This window comes from Mesoplodon bidens, assembly GCF_964165515.1.
Source record: "Mesoplodon bidens genome assembly, chromosome: 5".
In the NCBI taxonomy this organism is placed as follows: domain Eukaryota; kingdom Metazoa; phylum Chordata; class Mammalia; order Artiodactyla; family Ziphiidae; genus Mesoplodon; species Mesoplodon bidens.
In genome coordinates, this window is record NC_138161.1 from 35184915 (window position 1) to 35206827 (window position 21913).

Below are 21913 nucleotides of genomic sequence, written 5' to 3' on the forward strand. Positions count from 1 at the left end.
TGCATGTATTTTTATGTTTCACACCTAAAACATGTTTATTGTTCTTGTGGCAGGGGAACACTTGACAAAGGCAATTAACTTACATTACATTGTTAAATTCGAACTTTACACTGTGAAATCTAAAGACCATAATAGTAAGGTCAATCAACATAATGAAAATATAGCATATAACTACTCCGGTCTTTTTGACTTTCCACAGAGGTTGAAGTCAAAAAACAAACAAACAAAAAAAATGAGTTCTAGGTGTGAAGTAATTTGTCATTTTTTAAAGAGTCATGATAGAAAATTAGCACATCTCTTTCTAAATAAGAAATGCAAAGGTAAGAAATTATAAACTAGAACACAAAACATCATGGTTGTACATCATGTTATTATCAATAACAGGCACAGTCCACTAATCATGGCAGTGCTAAAATGTTAATAACACATCTGTAAGGGCAAGAGCATTACAGAAGGCTTTCTGTAGTCTTTCCTAACGTGTGTCACCATCATCTGGCATTGCTGTCAGGAAATCAAACTATTACTGTACTTTTGAAATTAAGGCAAATAACATGTGTCAGACCTAGATTCAAGGCTTTACTCAAGTTATAAGAAAGATGGTTAATATGCAGGTTTAGCTATAAAAGGAAGTCTCTTTTGCTAATCTCTTCTATCACTGAACCAGTTTTTAATAGACTTTCATGTACTCCTTATTAGTCATGATAATCACGCTAAAAACAAACAAAAAAAGAAGCAGTCGGTATTAATGTAAAGGAAAATATTAAATCTTTTAAAAAGTGACAGATACTTCATGTCTCATAAGTGCATCATAATTTCTCAGTTATGAATGAATTACCTGTGGCCTGCTATTTAATAAACCAAGGGGCAATTTCATGATGGAGTATCCCATGGAGCTGAGATAGTTAATTTAGCTTCTAAAAGGGTTGAGGTTTAGAGCTCAAAAGTAGCTTAGATACTTGAGTTATTAAGTATAATTTCAAGTTACCAAATAGTACCTAAAGGAAAAAAATAGTATTAATCCCCACGCCTAGTCCATCGTGCAATGTGCACATATGTGGGGAAGGTTTCAGAGTTGAGAGAGGCATTTTAATATTCACTTTAAATCAATCCCCATAACATCACAGCAAAATAAACATTATCAAAGGCAATTTTTAAAATTTTTTTTTATTGACTAAAAGTAAAAGATAGTTTCTGAAATGTTACAATTACCAAGTCAGGCCTTCAGAAATGAAGATATTAGCATCTACCAAGATACTAAGTGAACAAGAGATCATAAGATAAAACTTACGCAAAATAAGGCATGGATGAGTTCATAGGCAACAACTTTTATCTTTGACACAATTCTTAGTTTTATATTATTATTATATACTTATTACAGTATTTCTAAACACAATTTGAAAAAGAAGAGTAACAATCTTGGTATTTTGTAATTTAGACCAAGAGATACCAGAACAAATAAAGTCACCAGATATCGCCTTAAAAAAGATGCTGTATACATTCGACAGAAATAATCAAACATGACACATGATTCAAATCTGAACTTAAAAGGACTAAATAACTGGCCTGTAAGGCAAAATTGTTTGAAGACATGATATATCACACTTCATTTGAGGATCCTAGCTGTTCAGATGGCTGGAAGATATAGTCTAGGATCTCCAGAATTTCAAAAAATATGTTCCCCTCTCCTCCTTAAAGAAAAGTTTGACATTCATTTTCATAAACCAGTATTGAATTTCAGACATCTGACATTCAGGCTAGACAAATATATTTTGAAAAGCTTACACATTACAAGCTCTGGGACAACGAGCGTGGGAAAACAAAGCGCGCATCTTTCTTTGCTGGAGCTGAAATCAGATCTCTTCAGTTGGACAGGTCCACATTCTGAAAGATGAGGGCCACTCGGTTTGGAATGTACACCTAAGACAACACAACAGAGTCAGTGCATTTGAAAGAAACACTGGGCGTGATGTCATCATGTCGGAGCGACTGAGGCATGACGCAGTTTCACATTTGCCTAAATTACAGTTACCTTTACAATTCTACTGGCTCTGAGGAAACTCAAATCCCACAGTTCCAACAGTTCTGGCATCAATGTAAGACTCCTTTAAAACACAGTTCCAACAGTTCTGGCATGAATGTAAGACTCCTTTAAAACAGTCACCGCTAGAGGGCTCCATACCTTTACAAAAACCAATGCTCCTCAGACACTAGGGACAGAAATAGCCCTGGCTGCTCCTTTTAGGCGCTATCAGGTGGTGAAGGAAGGCTGCCCTCCAGTTCACAATGTTATTCTATTCAGGGGAATAAAAGTAACATACAAAAGATTGCTCACATCAAGGCACTTTTATTATCGTTCCGGTTTGTGTTTTCTCCTGTTATTTTAAGAACGAAACCTTAATGGTAACAGTATAAGGTATCCTAAGTGTATTTTAGGCCCCGACCCAATTTAAATCAATCAAGAAGCTTGCCACTGCACGGAAAATACAATCCACATTCTTTGCCTGCCCCGCGGAGTCCTGACTCAGCTCCTTCTTGAAAAGGTACAGCTCCCATCTCAGATCTGCTCTTCACTTACCCCTTCTCCCCTCACCAGGCTCTGGCCACAGGGCCCTTCTCGTTCCTTGAACACTCCACATCCTTCCCTTCCTCTTGGTCTTGGCCCCTGCCTGCCCCTCTGTTCAGAACACTCTTCATCTGGCTAGTTCCCTGTCTCTTAGATCTTGAAAAATCCCAGTTCCACGGAGACGTGTTCCTTGATAACTTCTAGATCTGATGGTGTCTCCATGCCATTTCCTATCACAGCATCACTTTTGTTTTTTTCTGAACACTTAACAATTTGTAATTCTTTTTTAAGTTTATGATCAATCCTTCCCACTAGACCATGAGGTTTACCAGGGTATAGGCCATATATCTTCATATTTCTGACTTTTAGTAGGTGCCAATGGACAAAGTAGGTGCCAATGATGACTAAATAAAAGAATGAATGATGGAGTAAGTAACAGAGGGATCAATATGTGCATATTTCACAAGATATTCTTTAATACACTTACATCTAAAATAATTTTTATAAAGCTGAGAAATGACTTGAACTGCTTGTTGCTTATCTATGTGCTGTTTTACACATATTTAATTACATATATTTAATTACTATTAACAAAGCAAACAGTAAAAATAATATTACAGATTGCTGTCTTCATTGTGGCAGTATCTCTCCATTTCTGACTTTGTGAATATTTTACTATTTTCAGTCACTTTAACTGAAAACTTGACTGATGGTTAAAAAAAATAAAAGAAAAAGGCTTTTATAGTTTAGAACTGGAATGAAAGATGCAAAGTAAACAGGGCTTTAGGAAAAAGAAATTAAAGAACAGAACAGCTGATTTTCATTGACTGAGACCATTGTATGTCCAATGCATGTCAACTCTGCAAATGAACACAATGTTTTCCTTTGAGGTTTCTGTGATAAAGACCTCTTACAATTGTTTAAAAAAAAAATAAGATACACCAATACAGCTGGTTAGCTTTGAACATTAAAGATTAAAGCAGTTTTTAAACGATAGAATTTTGAGAAATTTATATTATGAATGTAACAACTAGGGAACAGTTTTTCTAATCTTGAATCAAAAGTAACAGTGATTTAGGAAAAGAACATCGTCATCGGAGAAAAATTTCACAAATGCTAACAGTTTACTGGGTTACTCAATGTCTCACAGTCTGATTTGCAATCCAGTACTTCCAAAAGATAATATTACATCCTTGCAGTCATTAAGTGTGGGGAACCCACGTATTTCAATGCCATAATCAGTTTCCCTACAATTTACACATTGTTTTTAATGTCATATAAAACCACATCATGATTTGATTGCTAATATAATCTCTTCCATTCAATAGTTTCTCTTTGACTGTGATAGGTAAGATGTTATAAGATTGGTTCAACAAAAGGAAGCTGGAGGTACTCATGAACAAAGCAGGACTATTATCAATGGTCCAGACAAATCCAGTCCAAAGGATGGCCTATTTCCACAATGACACTACAGACTAAAGCAACAACAGACCAAAGCAAAAGAGGAGAAATAAAAGAAATCAACAATCAGATTCAATCATTTCTCTCTCCAAGTCTTCTCAAAACAGGCATGAATCAAGAGACAGTTGTCCTGCCCTTCTAAAGGAATTTGCTATGTATTTAATCTAGCTGTTTAGTTTGGGGAATCATAGTAACTAGGTGTAACTAATCAGTGGGACAGCAGGTTATAATCAGAATGGATCTGATTTGTTCTGTTAGGGCCATTCTAAAACTGAAGACCAATCTGAATTTCTCAGCAGCACTGGAAACTGGAGAAAATAATTTCAGTTCCCTTTACCTTAAAAACATTTCTCTGATATTATTTGGTCCTATAGGCAGATAAAAATATTCTGATTAGCCCTGATTAGTCTCCTGAGAAAGAAGCAATAAAACACACAAGTCAGGCCTAGGATAAAAAATGATAGTTCCGTGCTCAGTGTGGCACAGTGATATACCAGGACACGTCACCTCAATTTCTTACTGGATCTTATGCACTTTTGATATCTACTCTGATTCATAACCTCATACCGATTTCATTAATGAAATATGAATAACTATAAGCTGATAATTTAGAAGCAATCTCCTCTCTGTGATCTCTGGTATTTTAGCTAGCCCAAATTTAAGTGTGAAACAAACTGGATGATATAAAAACTTCAAGGTTTGCAGTAAATGCACTGAGTTTCCTATTTTGTCATTTAGTGGTTAAAAAAATCCTCCAAGAATTCTCTCTCAATGAGGCTGGCCATTTTATGTAAGGACCTTTATGATGCCAATTCCAGCCACACGTAGAGACCTCTTAATACTATCTGCTCAAAAACCATCAGTTGATAATTGTACAATATCATTAATGGGAATATTGTGTAATTATATTTTTTCACTGCAGTGTTAATTACCAGAATGTGTTCATGTTGCTTTAGAGCCCCTGCATATAGGCGACATGAAAGAATTTCCCCAAGCAACGGATTTTTCTTAACTATGGCTATTTATGGATTTTGGACTTTTCTTCTTTACTCGGGTTCTGAGTATATAAATCAGTGTTCTTAGTAGTTAGGAAATGACTACAAATTATACTAAAGGACTTAAGATAATTAGAGCTAATCCTTATGATGAGACAATTACAGACATGAACAATTTGGGGACTCTATAATTTAGTGCTAATATTGGCTCTGTAAATCTCAATTTACAATTTTAATTCTATAAATAGTTTTGATTCATACAGAAAAAGAAATATGAACATATTTTAAGTAGATTTAAACATAATTGCTTATATTTAAATACGAACAGCTCATATTTAAGTATATGTATATAGAAACCATTTAGTACACACATCACAAATAAAATATGCTGATAAACGTGTTCACTAGGCCCACTTACAAACCATTAGGCTGTAAACATTTTGTAGCTAGGATCACATGAAGAACATGTGAGACAGCGTAATGTAGAGCCATGAATTTCATTGCTTCTAGCTATCTTTATAGTCCATTCTTCACAAGGAATCAGAATGTCACATTATAATCCAGTTCATTTATTAAGAGAGTCAAAATGCATGCTAATCTACCCAGTTACTTTGACTACCTTAATGACTTAATCACTAGGCAAACCAGTAGTATGGCTCAAAAAAATAACTGACCACACAATAATCTACTATATTATGTCATCCAGGCAAAGTATTATGTTCTTCTAGGGTCAAAACTGAGTTACACAATTTAATTACACAAATTAATTACACAGTTTTTGCAAACTGTGTGTCAAAAATTTGAAAACAGAAAATTTGAAAATAACTTTAAATAAAAAATACTTAAGGGCTTCCCTGGTGGCGCAGTGGTTGGGAGTCTGCCTGCTAATGCAGGGGACATGGGTTCGAGCCCTGGTCTGGGAGGATCCCACATGCCGCGGAGCAACTGGGCCCGTGAGCCACAACTACTGAGCCTGTGCGTCTGAAGCCTGTGCTCCACAACGGGAGAGGCCGCGACAGTGAGAGGCCCGCGCACCATGATGAAGAGTGGCCCCCGCTTGCCACAACTAGAGAAAGCCCTTGCATAGAAACGAAGACCCGGCACAGCCAAAAAAAATAAATTAAAAAAAAAACGTAAAAGGCAAGTTTTGAAATGTTCTTAGAGACTGTAAAAGTTAGCAATAGCACATAATCAGAGTGATAACATCATTGATGAAAAGGGCATTAGACCCTTAACAACCTATATATATATACACTTGTCATAAAAAATCAAAAATTATTTTGAAAAATAAGAGTGACATAAAATAATTTTAATTTTCACATACATGCTTTAATTCATAAAATATTTTCTAAGAAAAAAATCTTATTAATGTAGAAGTATATATTATCTCATTTAATTTAGAATATGAAAAACAAGTAAACTTGAAGAATCAAAATTGATTTTGTCTGAAAAAAAAACTAAACATTTTCATAATTCTGGATAGAGCAAAAAACATTTCCCAACTTAATTTATATTTGCAATGCCTACAACTGAGGGACAATAAGAAAGATACCTCTATGCCAAATGCCCTATTGAAACTAGAAGTCTACCTTTGAATCACCAAATTTAGAATGGGAATAAACAGATCTACTTCTTAAGGATAAGGAGATTAATTGGCAAAGTAATAGATGCTAAAACTATAGCTTTATTCACATTTCACCATTAAGACTGCTTAAGTTATTGTAAAGGAATCTAATTCATTTCAGTTTCAAGAATCTCTGCTCTTCCATTTGTGCCATGGAATTTGAATTTATGAAGCAGAAAAGAGAAAGAGAGCACCCCTGCCCCTCCTCATGCACTGATTAAGATATAGGTTAATATAAGTTCCTATATCAGGAACCAAAATATAGAGAAATCATTATGCTAAAATGGAGCTCCAAAAACTGTCAGTAAAGAAGAATGGAAAAGTTCTGCCCTATAGCATATACGTTTCAACAGTAGTACACATGCAGTTCTCCTCTGGCTTCACAGTTTCAACTGATGGGGCATATAAAGAAGACACTGGGAAGGTACCTGGTGATGCTGCAGCATATATGGCTATTTTAAGATTCCTTTGAGCTCTGTTTGTTGCTATCTTTGAAAACAGATTTGACACTTAATCAGCAGATCCTTTGGATTATTGAGCTTGCAAATTAAGCTTTGGCAAATACAGTGTACTAGTTATGATGGACAGAAATTTCATGGAAAAGAAAAAAAATTATATTTTTTTCTCCCCTTCGCTCTTTACTCTAGGCATGTGGGAGGCAGAAGGGGGTTGAATGAGACCTAGAGCACTTAGGGTCATGTTCAAGAAACCTGATTGGATCCCAGCGTATATTGATCAGTTTAATAAAGAGTTCCATTATGATGATGCATTCTTATGTTAGGAATATTAACGTAATTTTTTTCTTTGGCTCTTTGAAGGATAACTCTGGTAAGAATTAATCTGTTTTACTGGGTTTTCAGGTCTACTTGGGCTCCCTTATTCTTTTAAAAAAATTATTATATTATTTTATTGCGTTAATATAAATTATTACAAAAATCGCAATGTCATATACAAAAATATATGAAATACTATAATGAATATTTTAGGTACACAGACCTTGCTTAAGAAATCATCCCTAACTACCAACCAATTTTTTTTTAATTGAAGTACAGTTGATTTATTGGGTTCCCTTATTTTTACATTAAAAACAGTGATCACGGGGCCTCCCTGGTGGCGCAGTGGTTGAGAGTCCGCCTGCCGATGCAGGGGATACGGGTTCGTGCCCCGGTCTGGGAGAATCCCATATGCCGCGGAGCGGCTGGGCCCGTGAGCCATGGCCTCTGGGCCTGCGCGTCCGGAGCCTGTGCTCCGCAACGGGAGAGGCCACAACAGTGAGAGGCCCGCATACCGCAAAAAGAAAAAAAAAAAAAAAAAAAAAAACAGTGATCACTTCATCTGGAGTCTAAAGACTTATTTAAAATGAGTCATTCCTAGATTGGCTCAAGATGGTGGAGTAGAGGGACATGCACTCCCTCCCTCTTCCAAGAGCACTGGAACCACAACTAATTGCTGAACAATCATCGACAGAAAAACACTGGAATTCACCAAAAAAGATACCCCACATCCAGAGATGAAGGAGAAGCTGCAATGAAATGGTAGGAGGGGCGCAATCATGATAAAATCAAATCCCATAATCGCTGGGTGGGTAACTCACAAACTGGAGAACAATTAAACCACAGAAGCCCACCTACTGGAGTCAAGGTTCTGAGCCTCAAGTCAGGCTTCCCAACCTGGGGTTCAGCAATGGGAGGAGGAATCCCCAGAGAATTGGACTTTGAAGGCCAGTGGGATTTAATTGCAGGACTTCGACAGGACAGGGGGGAAACAGAGAATCCACACTTAGAGGGCACACACAAAGTAGTGTGCACACCAGGACCCGGGGGAAAGAGCAGTGACCCCATAGGAGACTAAGACCTACTTGCTAGTGTCAGAGGGTCTCCTGCAGAGGCAGGGGGTGGCTGTGGCTCACCATGGAGACAAGGACACTGGCAGCAGAAGTTCTGGGAAGTATTCATTGGCTTGAGGCCTCCGAGAGTCCACCAGTAGCCCCACCAAAGAGCCTGCAGACTCCAGTGCTGGGTCACCTCAGGCCAAACAACCACCAGGGAAGGAACACGGCCCCACCCATCAGCAGACAAGCGGATTACAGTTTTACTGAGCTCTACCCACCAGAGCAACACCCAGCTCTACCCACCACCAGTCCCTCCCATCAGGAAGCCTTCACAAGCCTCTTAGGTAGCCTCATCCACAAGAGGGCAGACAGCAGAAGCAAGAAGAACTACAATCCTGCAGCCTGTGGAATGAAAACCACAATCACAGAAAGATAGACAAAATGAAAAGGCAGAGGACTATGTCCCAGATGAAGAAACAAGATAAAACCCCAGAAAAACAACTAAATTAAGTAGAGATAGGCAACCTTCCAGAAGAAGAATTCAGAATAATGATAGTGAAGATGATCTAGGACCTCAGAAAAAGAATGGGGGCAAGGATCGAGAAGATGCAAGAAATGTTTAACAAAGAACTAGAAGAATTAAAGAACAAACAAACAGAGATGAACAATACAATAACTGAAATGAAAAATACACTAGAAGGAATCAGTAGCAGAATAACTGAGGCAGAAGAACAGATAAGTGACCTGGAAGACAGAATGGTGGAATTCACTACCGTGGAACAGAATAAAGAAAAAAGAATGAAAAAACATGAAGACAGTCTAAGAGACCTCTGGGACAACATTAAATGCACAAACATTCACATTATGGGAGCCCCAGAAGGAGAAGAGAGAGACAGAGAAAGGACCCGAGAAAACATTTCAAGACACTATAATTGAAAACTTCCGTCACATGGGAAAGTAAATAGCCATCCAAGTCCAGGAAGTGCAGAGAATCCCAGGCAGGATAAATCCAAGGAGAAACATGCCAAGGCATATAGTAATCAAACTCACAAAAATTAAAGACAAAGAAAAATGATTAAAAGCAACAAGGGAAGAACGACAAATAACATACAAGGGAACTCCCAAAAGGTTAACAGCTGATTTCTTAGCAGAAACTTTGCAAGCCAGAAGGGACAGGTACAATATATTTAAAGTGATTAAAGGGAACAACCTACAACCAAGAATACTCTACCCAGCACGGATCTCATTGAGATTGGATGGCTAAATCAAAAGCTTTACAGACAAGCAAAAGCTAAGAGAATTCAGCACCACCAAACCAGCTCTAAAACAAATGCTGAAGGAACTTCTCTAAGTCGGAAACACAAGAGAAGACAAGGACCTACAAAAACAAACACAAAAACAATTAAGAAAATGGTAATAGGTACATACATATCGATAATTACCTTAAATGTGAATGGATTAAATGTTCCAACCAAAAGACACAGGTTTGCTGAATGGATACAAAAACAAGACCCATACCTTATGCTGTCTACAAGTTACCCATTTCAGACCTAGGGACACATAAAGACTGAAAGTGAGGAGATGCAAAAAGATATTCCATGCAAATGGAAATCAAAAGAAAGCTAGAGTAGCAATACTCATATCAGAAAAAAATAGACTTTAAAATAAAGAATGTTACAAGAGACAAGGAAGGACACTACATAATGATCAAGGGATGAGTCCAAGAAGAAGATATAACAATTATAAATATATATGCACCCAACATAGGAGCACCTCAATACATAAGGCAAATGCTAACAGCTATAAAAGGGGAAATTGACAGTAACACAATAATAGTGGGGGACGTTAACACCTCACTTACACCAAAGGACAGATCATCCAGAGAGAAAATTAATAAGGAAACACAAGCTTTAAATGACACAATAAACCAGATGGATTTAATTGATATTTGTAGGGCATTCCATCTGAAAACCGCAGATTACACTTTCTTCTCAAGTGCACATGGAAGATTCTCCAGGATAGATCACATCTTGGGTCACAAATGAAGCCTCGGTAAATTGAAGAAAATTGAAATCGTATCAAGCATCTTTTCTGACCACAATGCTATGAGATTAGAAATAAATTACAGGAAAAAAACCATAAAAAACCGAACATATGGAGGCTAAGCAATACGCTACTAAGTAACCAAGACATCACTGAAGAAATCAAAGAGGAAATGAAAAAATACCTAGAGACAAATGACAAGGAAAACACGACGACCCAAAATCTATGGGATGCAGCAAAAGCAGTTTTAAGATAGAAGTTTATAGCAATAAAATCCTACCTGAAGAAATAAGAAAATTTTCAAATAAACAATCTTACCTTACACCTAAAGGAACTACAGAAAGAAGAACAAACAAAACCCCAAAATTAGTAGAAGGAAATAAATCATAAAGATCAGAGCAGAAATAAATGAAACAGAAACAAAGGAAACAATAGCAAAGATCAATAAAACTAAAAGCTGGTTCTTTGAGAAGATGAACAAAATTGATAAACCTTTAGCCAGACTCATCAAGAAAAACAGGGAGGAGACTCAAATCAATAAAATTAAAATTGAAAAAGGACAAGTTAAAACGGACACTGCAGAAATACAAAGCATCCTAAGAAACTACTACAAGCAACTCTATGCTAATAAAATGGACAACCTGGAAGAAATGGACAAATTCTTAGAAAGGTATAACCTTCCAAGACTGAACCAGGAAGAAATAGAAAATTTGAACAGACCAACCACAAGTAATGAAATTGAAACTGCGATTAAAAATCTTCTGACAAACAAATGTCTAGGACCAGATGGCTTCGCAGGTGAATTCTATCAAACATTTAGAGAACAGCTAACACCCATCCTTCTCAAACTCTTCTAAAAAATTGCAGAGGAAGGAACACTCCCAAACTCATTCTATGAGGCCACCATCACCCTGATACCAAAGCCAGATCAAGATACTACAAAAAAAGAAATTTACAGACCAATATCACTGATGAATATAGATGCAAAAATCTTCAACAAAATACTAGCAAACAGAATCCAACAACACATTAAAAGGATTATACACCGTGATCAAGTGGGATTTATCCAAGTGATGCAAGGATTCTACAATATATGTAAATCAATCAATGTGATACACCATATTAACAAACTGAAGGAGAAAAACCATATGATCATCTCAATAGATGCAGAAAAAGCTTCTGACAAAATTCAACACCCATTTATGGTAAAAACTCTCCAGAAAGTGAGCATAGAGGGAACCTACCTCAACATAATAAAGGCCTTATACGACAAACCCACAGCAAACATCATTCTCAATGGTGAAAAACTGAAAGCATTTCCTCTAAGATCAGGAAAAAGACAAGGATGTCCACTCTCACCACTATTATTCAACGAAGTTTTGGAAGTCCCAGCCATGTGAATCAGAGAAAACAAAGAAATAAAAGGAATACAAAATGGAAAAGAAGAAGTAAAACTGTCACTCCTTTCAGATGACATGATACTATACATAGAAAATCATAAAGATGCCACCAGAAAACTACTAGAGCTAATCAATGAATTTGGTAATGTTGCAGGATATAAAACTAATGCACAGAAATCTCTTGCATTCCTAGACAGTAACAACAAAAGATCACAAAGAAAAATTCAGGAAACAATCCTACTCACCATTGCAACAGAAAGAATAAAATACCTAGGAATAAACCTATCTAAGGAGGTAAAAGACCTGTACTCAGAAAACTATAAGACACTAGTGAAAGAAATCAAAGATGACACAAACTGATGGAGAGATATACCATGTTCTTGGATTGGAAGAATCAATATTGTGAAAATGACTATACTACCCAAAGCAATCTACAAATTCAATGCAATCCCTATCAAATTACCAATGGCATTTTTTACAGAGCTAGAAAAAAGAATCTTAAAATTTGTGTGGAGACACAAAAGACCCTGAATAGGCAAAGCAATCTTGAGAAAAAAAAAAAAAATGGAGCAGGAGGAATCAGGCTTCCTGCCTTCATACTATACTACAAAGCTACAGTAATCAAGACAATATGGTACTGGCAGAAAAACAGAAATATAGATCAATGGAACAGGATAGAATGCCCAGAGATTAACTCACGCACCTATGGTCAACTAATCTATGACAAAGGAGGCAAGGATATACAGTGGAAAAGACAGTCTCTTCCATAAGTGATGCTGGGAAAACTGGACAGCTACATGTAAAAGAATGAAATTAGAACACTCCCTAACACCATATACAAAAATAAACTCAAAATGGATTAAAGACTTAAGTGTAAAACCGGCCACTATAAAATTCTTAGAGGAAAACATAGGAAGAACACTCTTTGACATAATTCACAGCAAGATCTTTTTTGACCCACCTCCTAGAATAATGGAAATAGAAACAAAAATAAACAAATGGACCTAATGAAAGTTAAAAGCTTTTGCACAGCAAAGGAAACCATAAATGTGACAAAAAGACAACCCTCAGAATGGGAGAAAATGTTTGCAAATGAATCAATGGACAAAGGATTAATCTCCAAAATATATAAACAGCTCATGCAGCTCAATATTAAAAAAACAAACAACCCAATCCAAAAATGGGCATAAGACCTAAACAGACATTTCTCCAAAGAAGACATACAGATGGCTAAGAGGCAGAAGAAAAGCTGTTCAACATCACTAATTATTAGAGAAATGCAAAACAAAACTACAATGAGGCATCACCTCACACTGTTTAGAATGGGCATCATCAGAAAATCTACAAACAATAAATGCTGGAGAGGGTGTGGAGAAAAGGGAACCCTCTTGCACTGTTGGTGGGAATGTAAATTGGTACAGCCACTATGGAGAACAGATGGAGGTTCCTTAAAAAACTAAAAATAGAATTACCATATGACTCAGCAATCCCACTACTGGGCATATACCCAGAGAAAACCATAATTTAAAAAGACACATGCACCCCAATGTTCATTGCAGCACTATTTCCAATAGCTAGGTCATGGAAGCAACCTAAATGTCCATTGACAGACAAATGGATAAAGAAGATGTGGTACATTTGTACAATGGAATATTACTCAGCCATAAAAAGTCACAAAATTGGATCATTTGTATAGGTGTGGATGGACCTAGAGAGTGTCATACAGTGAAGTAAGTCAGAAAAAAAAAAACAAATAGTGTATATTAATGCATATATGTGGAATCTAGAAAAATGGTACAGATGAACCTGTTTGTAAAGCAGAAATAAAGACACAGATGCAGAGAACAAATGTAAGGACACCAAGGGGGAAAAGCAGGGGGGTAAGTGTTGGGGAGTGTGATGAACTCAGTGATTGGGATGGACATATATACACTTATATGTATAAAATAGATAACTAATAAGAACCTGCTGTATATCACAGGTAACTCCACTTTGCTGTACAACAGAAACTAGCACAACACTGGAAAACAACTATACCCCAATAAAAAAACATAAAAAAATTAAAAAAAAATAAATAAAAGCAGTCATTCCTAAAGCATCAGTAGTTATCAAAAACAAGATGCTGCTGCTGAGAAGACAGGGCCAATCTTTACCTTTTGACCGAGTTGGATCAGAATTCTATTATAGGCAGTGTTGAAGCTCTATTCTATTTCTCATGTGCTTGCAGTGCTGTATTCCTCTACCTCTTATGGAGACTTATCTGACCTTCTGCATTCCACCTGCTAATTTAGAACTGCACAGTCCATATTTGGAAGATCAATTCAATTAGTGCTTGAAAAGTAATCTCCTGACTGTTGCTGCCACTGGTTACTTGGCTTGTTTTACTTATAACAGAATATCTTTGCTCTTAAAAAATCAAAAGGATGTCAAGATATTTTTTGCCCACCCTCAGAGATTGCAAGACCTCACCTAAGATGATATTTTTTCCAAAATTGGGAGAATATCCTCAAAGCACCTAGTGTCTTGACATGCTTGTAATACCTAAATAATTATTGAATAGCCACAACAATAGTAACTTTTGAATACATGTGCAGTACCATTTTGCAACTTCCCCAAAGCTTGGCTGTGTTAATTAATTTATGCCTCGCAAGAACCTCTTGCTGTAGGCAGGATACTATCATTAATCCTCACTATGCAGACAGGGAAACCGAGTCAAAAAAAGATCAAATTACTCAAGTTCTCATAGCTGGTAAATGGCAGACTGGGGACTTGATCCCAAATTCCCTGCCATGACATTTTGTGGTCTTTTTTTACTATATTACCAGTCTTCCCTCCCCAAAAGAGCCCTCTTTGGATACATGAACCTTTAGGAAAGTTGGCTATATAACATTTTTGCTATCTGAAACTTTCAAAACCCTTTCAGTCTAGTTCAACTGGTTCAAGTTCAGCTTTATCACAAGTGGGTGCTACTTCTCCATGACTCCTCTTTATGAGCTGTCACCTTCCCTAACCCCTCAGGGGTCTCTAACTCTTTTGGTTATTTCAGAGCTTTAAGATCATTTTCTTATTCATTTCAGAAACTATTTGTATCAGTCTTACTTTACATGTCAAAACTGAATGTTCTGACAAACTACGGCAATCATTCTTTGGAGATAAGACTCCACTAGCAGCTTTGAGCCCTCCCTCTTGAAAATATATATGAATCTAGATCTCTATCTAAGCCATATCAACATCATCAACACCCCAGCTCAACACACATATAGGGTAACATCTAGGTTTCCTAAGTCTACTGACTTTCCTCAGAGCTGATAATCCACAACTTAATCTTGCTCATCCCTGATCGTTTTATTTATTTTATGCCACTGTCTTTGACATATATAATATGGCAGCTTACAAAGTAAGGTGCCGGTACCACCCTAAGAGTTGGGAATATAGTAGAAAAATGGAGGAGCCAGGGGTACCAAACAGATTCTCATGCTTGACTTTTACCCAAACTTAAAAAAAAAAAATGAGAAAATTTAACAGCAATGATAAAGCCATACATTTGTGGGATACATCCTGGCCTCACATAAGTGAAACAAATCTTTCCTTTTTCTTTTTTTTTTCCTTTATTGGAGTATAATTGCTTTACAATGTTGTGTTAGTTTCTGCCGCACATTGAAGTGAATCAGCCATATGCATACACACATCCCCTCCCTCTTAGACCCCCCTCCCTCTTAGACCTCCCTCCCCCCCCCACCATCCCACCCAACTAGGCCATCACAGAGCACCAAGCTGAGCTCCCTGTGCTATACAGCAGGTTCCCACTAGCTATCTATTTTATGCATGGTAGTGTATTTATGTCAAACCTTACCTCCCAATTCATCCCACCCTCCTCTTACCCCCTCCGTGTCCACACGTCCATTCTCTATGTCTGCCTTTCTATTCCTGCCCTTCAAATAGGTTCACCTGTGCCACTTTTCTAGATTTCACATACATGCTTTAATATACGATATTTGTTTTTCTCTTTCTGACTTAAATCTTAATCTAAGACCTTTTACTGTGAAACAAACTAAAAAATGCAGATTTGAGACAGAGAGAGAGGGAAGAGGAAGAAAGATAGATATATGACTAGTCAGGAAAAGGAAAACATACATAATGCAGATGTGGACTTGGCCATAAATTAAATGAAGAATTCCTCCAAATCTGCAGCGCTTCTAAATTCTACATTAAAAGTTTTTTTATTGAGATATAGTTGATTTATAATATTAGTTTCAGGTGTACAACATAGTGATTCAAAATTTTTATATATTATACTCCATTTATAGTTATTATAAAATATTGGCTATATTCTGTGCTGTACAATATATCCTTGCAGCTTATTTATTTTATACATAGTAGTTTGTACTTCTTAATCCCTCCCCCTATCCTGCTGTTACCCCCTTCTCTCCCCACACTGGTAACCATTAGTTTGATCCCTATATCTGTGACTCTATTTCTGTTTTGTTATATTCATTTGTTTTTTTGTTTTTCAGATTCCACATATAAGTGATAACAAACAGTATCTGTCTTTCTCTGACTTATTTCACCAAGCATAATACCCTCCAGGTCCATCCATATTGTTGCAAATGGCAAAATTTTATCTACATTTTTAAAAGAAATTAAATTCAGTAGTTTAAAGCAATATTCTTTCATTGTGTCAACATCACAAAGTAAAAGTTAGTTAATATAATACAACACTCTCCTCAGTAATATAAAGAAACCAGAGAATTTTATAACTAGAATGAATTCAGTCATCAATAACTACATGAAAGAAAAAAATGTATATACAGATTATTTTAAGGTGTTTTAAATTAAACTTCATTAGATAACCAATAATGTAGAAATCTGCTTAATGTAAAATATTACAGAGAAAGCAAGAACAGAAGGAAAGTAAATTGTATAAAAATAGAAATATTCATAATAGAAGGAAAACTAAAATGTGCCTTCCTCTTATTTTTTGAGAAATAATTTTTAATCCTATTAATATTCAAATTTCCTCAATTGTCAGCTAAATATCCTTTATTATTTGTTTTTCCAAAACCCAGTTCAGTCTAGCACCACACATTGCATCTATTTTTTTAGTGCAATCCTCTTTCCCTACTCTCTGCCTTGTCTCCATGTTGCTTACTTGTTGAAGAGTTGTTTCCTTGGACAAAAACACATCATTTTGAAAATACAAAATCAAATTTAAATGAAATGAAAAAACCTTAAAAATCTTACTTACCAAAAGAGAATAGGGACAGTTATTATGTTCAAAAGGTTTAGAAAAGAAATCGGTATTGTGGTCCAGTCTCTGGTGTCCCCCATATTCCGCTGCATCTGAATCTAGCACAATTTTGTACGTACAACTGTTAAGGAATCACAACGGTTTAGGAGTTGAATGAGACATTATAAAACATTTCTGAGACAGGATTTAAAAGCGAGTATTTTGAAAACTGTTTAATGATGATTTGTGCTATGTTCTCATTTCTTCTCTAAGATTTCTGAGTTTGAGTTTATCGTGTTTGAAAGGGGCTTTATAGGCTATCTAGTCCGCACACCCATGGGATCCTTGTTATCCTTTTATCACAGCTCGTCACATGATCATCCATACCTATTAATGAAGAATCTACTTTCCTCTTCATGTAACTAATTCCATTTGCTAGAAATTCTTCTCCATATTGAATAGAATTTTGATTTCTTGGGACTTTTTCTACGCAGAAAAGCCATAAAGAATAAGTTCAAAATACAGTAATTTTCAAATATTTAACAATAGCTATTTTGTCTCCATGTGTCCTCTGCATACATAACTAAACAATTACTAAATGTAATCCCAGCACCTTTGATCATTACTCATTTGATATGGCTTTTTACTATTTCCTCATCTGTGAATTCATTGCAGTCTGTTAAATCCTGGTTAATAAAGTGAGGAACACAGAAGAGAACTAAGGGTCCATGTGTGATCTGAAGACCAAGTAGGCTCAGTCTTTCCCCTTGGTTACAAGCAGCATGCTTCTATTAATGCACAAGATCATGCAAACATACTATCCATCATGCCACAGGTGGATTCATGTTGTAATCATGTGATCTGCTACAACTTAACATCTGATTTTTCACAATGAGCTATTATGCATGTTAGCATTATTGTATTTATAACAAAATAACAGCTATGGTTATTATGTTCAAACTTATGTTCAGAAAGTCTAGAAATGATACTTGATTAAAAAATCCACAAGTAAATATAAATGGGTACCTAGAAATTTAAGTTTCTTCTAGCTTAAGGAGGGAGACAGATAGGTGTCTAGGTGCTTTGTATTTTCTTTTCCTCGTATATAAATATTTAATCTCAGAAACGTTTGTACCTTTTCATTACAGCTAAAGTTATCACATTAAAAGTACATGGGGAAAAAAAAGTACATGTGGATAACAAACTATGACCATATTGTCATGCCTAGGGGACCTCTGTTTGGGTAAGAGATGCAGATGGACGCACCACAGGAACTTTTGCTGGGAGTGGTGGCGCCATTTCAGTCAATCCAGGTTGGCCTACTCTGATGCAAATTTAGACTAATACTGTAATCAGCATGTTACTGTGTTTAAAAGAGAGGGAGAGGGAGGGGGAGAAAGACTGAGTTCAAAAGATGACTACTGGGTACAAGCTCATTCATTCTAAAGTCACCCAGTAGAGTTGCACATGATTTGAGCATATGGATTTATTTAATGGGGAAATACAGACAGTGAAAATAAATCATTAGGGGCATGGTAAATAAATGAAGTATTGTGGAATGAAAGGAACTACTAAAGTAAAAGTTTAGCTTTGGTTCTTCATCCTAGTTCATTAAATACTTGCACAGTCTTCAAAAAGCATTAAACAAAAACAAAAAGAGTACAATACAGTTTCAATTATTAAATTATTAGTTAACAGCATAGATTATTGGTAGTTGTGACTGAAGACAGCAAGTATATCATGAAAAGCACCGATTCCCAAGCTGTGGGTTGATAATCACTGGTCATTGTGTTATAAGGGTCCCACAGAATGAGTAATTATGTTATTAAAAGGGACTGGGATGGATCCTATATGTACATTGTCTGAAGACTAAATTATGTTATTATACCCATTTGCTACTGTATTTCAAAGAATGTGCACTTTTTTGATTAATGAGATATAAATTCATTTAAAAAGTCACAGAATTCGTAGTAAGTTTTTTGATATATTTTCTCAATCAAGGATACTGAAAGAACAATTGTTATATAAGAACCAATTTCGTTTTGACATTGAAAAGGATCATCGCACTGAAAATGGTTAGAATCTACTCACTTAATCTATAATTTATAGCTATAAAGAAAAAGCTTACAAAAGCCATAAAGTTTCAAAGTATCAGTTTAGACATATTTCTCTGATCTATAATTTAAAGAAAAAAATTCTGCTGTGGCCACTTTTGGAATTCCCCAGCCCTGTGTGTCTCTATTACCCAGGGAATACAGCCACATCCTTTAGAAAACACATCCCTTAAACTCCAGAAATTCCAACAATTTAAAACACTAGATTAAAAGTAATGATTGTGAAAGAGCTTTATAATTGTAAATTACTACAACATACTACTCAAGTGTCAACTTAAAAAAAATGCACAACGTGAGAGCTGAGAGTTAAGTTTTATTTGGGGCAAAATGAGGACTGCAGTCTGGGAGACAGCATCCCAGATAGCTCTGAGAAACTGCTCCGAAGAAGCAGGGGGGAAGGTCAGTATATATGTGATTTTGGTGAAGGGGGGATACATTCAATCAAGCGCATATTTTTTACAGAAGTTTTCTACTAGTCTCGTGCAGGTTACTGCTAGTCACGAGGAGCAGACGTCACCATGAAGGATTTTAGTGCTTCTCTAGATATGAGGAGATACAAGAATTGGGCTCATAAAATTGCTCCTGAAAATATCTAACTATCTGAAGGCCTGATCTGCCAGTTTTTCCCAGAGCACAGAGTGCCTCATTTCTGCTCTCCACCCAGAACTCCTTTCAGGGGGTGTTGAAAGTCAGCAAAAGCAGCAGCTCATGATTTAATCCTTGTAGACGTAGATGGCAAGTGCCAATGGAAAATGCCAATTCATAGTTGACACAAAAATCAGGAAACCCCGTCTTTTAGTAACACTGCTTAGCATAAACATTTTTAAAGAGGTTATCTGGGCAATTGGATTTTTGTTTTTCTCATCTCTTGCTCAGGCATTCCCTCACTCCCTCTTTCTCATGTACATATGAGCACACACAAACCCACACAAATACAGAGACACACACAGATACACACATGCACATGACGTGGGACCCACACAGCACCAATACCCCTACAAAGCCCTGTCTTCCACTAAAGAACATCCCTCTGAAAATATAACTCAGAGCTAATATACACTTAAACTACCTTCTTCATGTGGTTTCCAGTTCCACAGTGGATAAAACAAATTTAGCAGGACATTTCAACAACTTCACATCTCTTTCATTCATAGCTACCTCCCTACATCTAGCAGACTGCCTTCTCATAATAGCTTCTCAATACATCTTTGAAACTGATATTCAGGATGACAATTCTGATTCACCAAGAAAGGCCAAATTACATGTCTTATTTTTTATATTCGAGGAAAGTAGGAGAAATTATTTTCCCTTTCACTTAATAAATACAATGTAGGAGGCACTGTACAAGATATTAAAAAAAAGACTAAGATGTGGTTTTAGTTCACATGCAACTCATAGCCTATTAAGGGGAGATTAGAAATGAATATGAATGTCTATAAATAAAACAGAAAGCAATATGCAATGAGAGGTAGAGCCAAGGAGGGAAGGAAGGATTGACAGTCTGTAAACAAAAACTTTTGAAGGCTAGGCTAGACTGTTAAGATTTATTTTGTAATTAAGTATGAGAACATTGAAGGTTTGTGAGAAAGGTTATGACAATCAAAAAAATTAACCTGAAGGTTGAGGGTAGAATAGGATGAACAAAGGAAAGACTAAGTCAGAGAAACCAGCCAGGGACCTAACAATGGTTCACGGAGAGTAGTATGGCTAAACTTGGATAATGCAAATGGAGAGACATACATAAACCAATGAGATTTTGGATGTGCAACTAATGGTACTCAAATGTAAGGAAACCGATGCTCAATTTGGGGAAACACTTGGAAGGGGAGAATAGTTGTGCCCAAAGACACACAATAAGTTTAGTGGCAGAGCTGGGATGTAGACACAAGTCAAATTCAGATCTAATTACCCTACTCTCCACAAGTGGATGCCTATTTTATGCCAAGAATCAGGCAAAGTGTTTTTGCAGGCAATTTCTTGTTTAATTCTAAATTTGAGATTCTAAGCATAAAGAGGTTGGAATGAACATGACATGAAGAATAAAAACAAGGAAAACAGATACAGTGATATCCACCTGAGTGTTTAATTAAATTTAAAAGATTGGTGTTAAAGGACTGTACTTCTTAACATTACTTAAGGAGTCTGGATATGTGAGGTTTATTGCATTTGTTCTAGATCAATTTCTTGTTTAGTTGGTTCATTTGGTCACTTGATTGGGGAACACAAAATTATTGAACTGAAAAAATGTACCTTGCTCAATTTGGGAAAATACAGTAGGGAAAGAATGATAGAATGATAGAATTTTTATGGAGATTTTCTTTTAAAAAAGGAGATCAAATAGATCCCTATCCATTTGGATATCATTTAAAAATATTATTTCTTCTTATTTTAAATTCAAGAGCTTCCTAAGTATTTGATATATCTATCAACAGGTTGAAGTAGTTAAGAAGTTTTAAGCATTATTTTATCATGTGTCCTTAAATTTGAACCAAGGAAGAGCCACGTTCTGAAGACCTGTACTAATAAGATTAAAGAACAGTGAAGACATGAAGACTCTTAAATTCAATGGCTCTTCAAATACTTCAAAAGCTGCTGTGTTTGCTCAGCCACTTGATAAAGTGTCTGTTCAAAGTATAAGGATTTTGATGTAAGAAG

General features: G+C 36.2%; 1 protein-coding gene across 1 annotated transcript in view; it reads right to left on the minus strand.

Annotated features, from left to right (window-relative positions):
• Positions 1–234: 234 nt before the first annotated feature.
• GBE1 (1,4-alpha-glucan branching enzyme 1) overlaps positions 235–21913 on the minus strand; it is a 296584-nt gene continuing 274905 nt past the window's right edge. The window contains exons 15-16 of the mRNA XM_081235731.1: positions 17163–17280; positions 235–1917 (exon numbers count right to left, since the gene is read on the minus strand). Of these exons, the coding sequence (XP_081091857.1) occupies positions 1861–1917; positions 17163–17280 (175 nt within the window). The 3' untranslated portion in view covers positions 235–1860. The remainder of the gene's footprint in view (positions 1918–17162; positions 17281–21913) is intronic.